The 4294-nt window shown below is 34.9% G+C and overlaps 1 protein-coding gene across 1 annotated transcript; it reads left to right on the top strand.

Moving 5' to 3' along the window:
- Positions 1-220: 220 nt before the first annotated feature.
- Positions 221-4055, top strand: LOC118049073 (ADP,ATP carrier protein ER-ANT1). Its single transcript, XM_035058958.2, has 4 exons — positions 221-492; positions 572-861; positions 2556-2927; positions 3349-4055. The coding sequence occupies exons 1-4, from the start codon at positions 459-461 to the stop codon at positions 3658-3660; spliced, it is 1008 nt and encodes a 335-aa protein (XP_034914849.1). The 5' UTR covers positions 221-458; the 3' UTR covers positions 3661-4055.
- The last annotated feature ends 239 nt before the right edge of the window (positions 4056-4294 follow it).

The following is a 4294-nucleotide window of genomic DNA, read 5'->3' as shown; positions in this document are numbered from 1 at the left end:
AGAATCCTTTGAACAAGTTAAAAGGTCATATATTCAAGTATAAAATAAAAATAAACTCACGAGTGAGCTTGCTTTATGTACATATGCTGGATCTAATTTAAAGATGGGTTTTTTTTTTCATTTTTTTTCCTACCTTTAAAAATATTTTCAAAATCTAGTGTACTAATAAGCCTAACCTATAACGTGTCAACTATAATCAAATCATAAGCCAACAAAACAAAAATTTCAATGGCCAGGCTCATAATTTAATTCTCCTAAAAACTATGCGGGGTTGTCTAAGCAAGAATATAGTTTGGGGAATTTATTGATAAAGCATCGAAACTTGAGGGAGAAAATTGAAATGTGTGTCATATATTTTTTATGTCAGAGATTAAGATCGACCTCTCAAATTGCCAGCTCCTAAGAATTCTCAATCTGCAAGAACGAAAGAAGACTCTCTCTCTCAGAGCTTCTTTCTCATGATCGAGAAATTTCCCAATTCAGAAGTTACAGGTTATGTCTCTATCCCCTTTCTTTCTTTGTAAATCCTTTATTATTGTTGCTGAATTTGCATATATCACAACATCTGAAGGGCCGGAAGAGAGGAGAGGAGAGGAAATGGGGGCGAAATCAAAATCTGAGAAATTTTCTGCAGAATTTGTAATCGGAGGAGCGGCAGCAATAGTATCAAAGAGCGCTGCAGCACCAATTGAAAGAGTGAAGCTTTTGTTGCAAAATCAAGGAGAGATGATTAAGAGAGGCCAACTCAAAACACCTTACACGGGGGTTCGTGATTGTTTCAAAAGGGTTTTTAGAGAAGAAGGTCTTTTTTCGTTTTGGAGAGGTAATCAGGCCAACATCATTCGATATTTCCCTACTCAGGTTCTTCTCTTTCCTTCACCATCTTTTTCATTGATACTCACTTTTTCTTTCTTTTTTGAATTTAATAGATATAAAAGACAATGTAGAAACCTTTCTTACCACAAAACCCAACATACTCCTTACACTTCTGTACTGTGAGGCTTGAACCTTCTTTTGACAGTTGATACTTCAAAGTTAAAAGGGCAGCAATTTTATCAAACTTCTATTAAGTTTGGGTTTATAGCTATAATTATCATACTTAAGTGCCCCATCTCTGTTACTCGATGCTCATACTTTAATTTAACTAACTCAAACCATAAGAGGTTATGGCTCAGTTTGATAGCTAGTGGCAGTGTAATGGACTGTTACACTAGATATATCTTGGAGGAAGGGAATTTTGTGCTTTCTGAAAGCTTATGACTGCTGGTGGCTCATTTGTTGAATGAAAAGACTCAAGTCTGTTCTCTTTCTAACTATGACTGATGTATATTTTTGAAATTTGATCAAACTCTTTACAGTTTGTTTAAATGAGTTGAGTTGAGTTCAGTAAAGTTTATGGTTTCTGCTTCCTTGGTGTGGTTTTATCCAATAAAGATATAAAGTGCCTCCATGGTGTGGATGAGATTCTTTGTGTGAAGAGGCAGGCCTGTATGATTATAAATAAGCCATGGATAAGAACTGCATCCTTCAACTGCATTTGGTATTCGATGTTCTGCTATTAGACATTCCTCCTGTTCTACCATGTGAAAGTGATGCAATGGGCCTCAAAGAAGAACCTCCATAAAATCCTTTTCAATTTAACCAAAGAAGCTATATTCTCAGAAAATTGCTTAATTGTTTGCAAGGATAAAATGGTATCCAGAAGATTGATGAACCGAGGGGTTTTACACCAAATAGATACTGTTTTAGTTTTCATTTCCCCAAACTGATTCTATTTTAGTTATTTTTATAGCATTACATGCACATTCTAAGATCTTCTTAAGATGACTGAATTTTGATTTTTCCAGTTTGTCTGTCTTTTAGATCTAAACTGTGTTTGGGTTTCCCTGTTATTCTTTTTTTCAGCAGGTCATCGTGCGCATCTTGTTTTAGTTTCTCCATTTTATTGCTGAAGCTTAGACCCTAATTCTTCGATGAGCATCTTGTATTTCTTAAAAAAATGGCAATATAATCCTGCATAATTCCACCCTACCCAACAATCAAGCATTAAGAGATTTTCAGATGCAGATACTTATCACCAAAGATCCCAAACATATCATACGATTCTCTCTCTTGAAAATACACACTTTCCATACTCAAGACTACTTGACACCAAATTGAAGAAGAAAAAAGACCTCATAACATCATTTCAATTTTCTGTATCATTGGTTTTTAGATCTTGAGATCAAAACAGGCTTATCTTGCCATTTATACGCTAATTAGTAATCACTATTGTTTAATGCTAAGTTCATGTTTGAAATTTTATACACTGAATTAAAACACTTTAAGCATGACTGCGTTAACTTTTGTTTTATGGTTGTGCTTGTGACTACTGAAATACCATATGCAGCTTTGTGCCAAACATTCATATCAAAAGGATTGAGTGATTTAATTGTTTTCTACTGAAGTTTGCTGACTTGCACTTTTGTTTAAGATTTTTCTTATATCATAGTTTCTTATTTGCAATTTATGTTCCTGTCTAATTTAATTACTGAGAGATGTTCGATTATCCATAGGCTTTCAATTTTGCATTCAAAGGTTACTTCAAGGGCCTTATTGGATGCTCAAAAGAGAAAGATGGTTACATAAAGTGGTTTACCGCAAATGTTGCTTCTGGAAGTGCAGCTGGGGCAACAACGTCATTGTTTCTGTATCATTTGGATTATGCACGTACCCGTCTAGGAACTGATTCTAGAGAGTGCCCGATAAATGGTCAACACCAGTTTAGAGGGTTATTTGATGTATACAGAAAAACTTTGTCAAGTGATGGAATTTTAGGTCTGTATAGGGGATTTGGGGTTTCAATAATGGGAATTAGTCTTTACAGAGGCATGTATTTTGGTATCTATGACACCATGAAGCCAATCATTTTGGTGGGATCTTTTGAGGTAACACATCTGCCTTTGCTTGTGGACCTAGCTAGGGTGTTCTCTGTTAGAAAATGGACTTGATTTTCATGTCACCTTTGAATTTTAACTGTGTTTCTAGATTTTGTTACATGAATTGATTTTTTAGCATTGCAGGATCATTAACATGTGGTGCTAGATAGTGTCCGTGCTGGACATTAAAATTTTTAATGAATCATGATTCCAGGCATCTGATTGAAAGCTATTGGCAAGTTCTTCATAAAACCTCATCATGCTCAAAACATCTAACTCTTCAGTGGGTTTATTTCCTGATGACTAGTAATAATTCTGCTTACAGTTAACATATCTATGAATTTGAGGGTGTACATGTGATGCTATTTCTTGTCAGCTCATGTAATTAATTACATCTGAGTACTATGCTTATTGTTGGTGTATTTTTCAGGGGAATTTCTTTGCTAGTTTCTTGTTAGGTTGGAGCATCACCACTGTTTCTGGAGTCTGCGCTTATCCCTTTGACACTCTGAGACGGAGAATGATGCTTACTTCTGGAAATCCCGTAAAGTATCGCAACTCCATGCATGCTTTTCATGAGATCATTCGTCTTGAAGGTTTTCAAGCACTATACCGAGGAGTTACTGCAAACATGCTTGTTGGAGTGGCAGGAGCTGGAGTACTTGCTGGGTATGATCAGCTGCACAGAATTGCAGTTAGATATGGCTATGTTTTGGAACCACGCCAGAATACCATGAAGTAATCCTTCGCATGCTATTTGTACACTGCTGTAGCCTCATTCGCTGATTCTCATGGTAAATAGTCATTGACAATTTTGAGAAGAAAAGGATAAAATAGGGGGGGAAAGATGCTTGTAAAATAGACCAGTGAAATTGATTTGTTGTTCAGGTTTTGCCCTGAACGCCTATGGAATATGAAGGGATAGCTTCCATGATCATCATCTTGAAAACCAAAATGAGCCGAAGGGGAAGACAATGGCCTGGATTAAACTAAAGGATCATATGGTTCCATCAATGTAATAAATATATCAATCATTCAAATTTTAAGGTCTTGCTATTCAAGGCTTAATGGCCGAAGGGAAGAAACTGTTGGCCCCACTTTTTAAAGAAATCCAGCTGGACCTTTTATTATTATGCATTCATGTATATGATATGTACGAGTTATGTTTATATATTGGACATTTGATATATATAATTTATATTTTATTCATAATTTAATATATATAAGTTGATTTTTTATCTCATTTTTAAAAAATTCAAAAAAAGCAAAACCAGTTCAGAAAAATGAGTTTTCAATTCATTTTTGTCTTTAACATGATTGTTTTTGTAATTTTCAATTATTATTTGTTCTTGTTGATTTCTTTTTTTTAAAATAAA

The sequence above is a fragment of the Populus alba genome, chromosome 12 (genome assembly GCF_005239225.2).
Source record: "Populus alba chromosome 12, ASM523922v2, whole genome shotgun sequence".
NCBI lineage: Eukaryota > Viridiplantae > Streptophyta > Magnoliopsida > Malpighiales > Salicaceae > Populus > Populus alba.
This window is presented reverse-complemented; position numbering and strand designations above follow the sequence as displayed.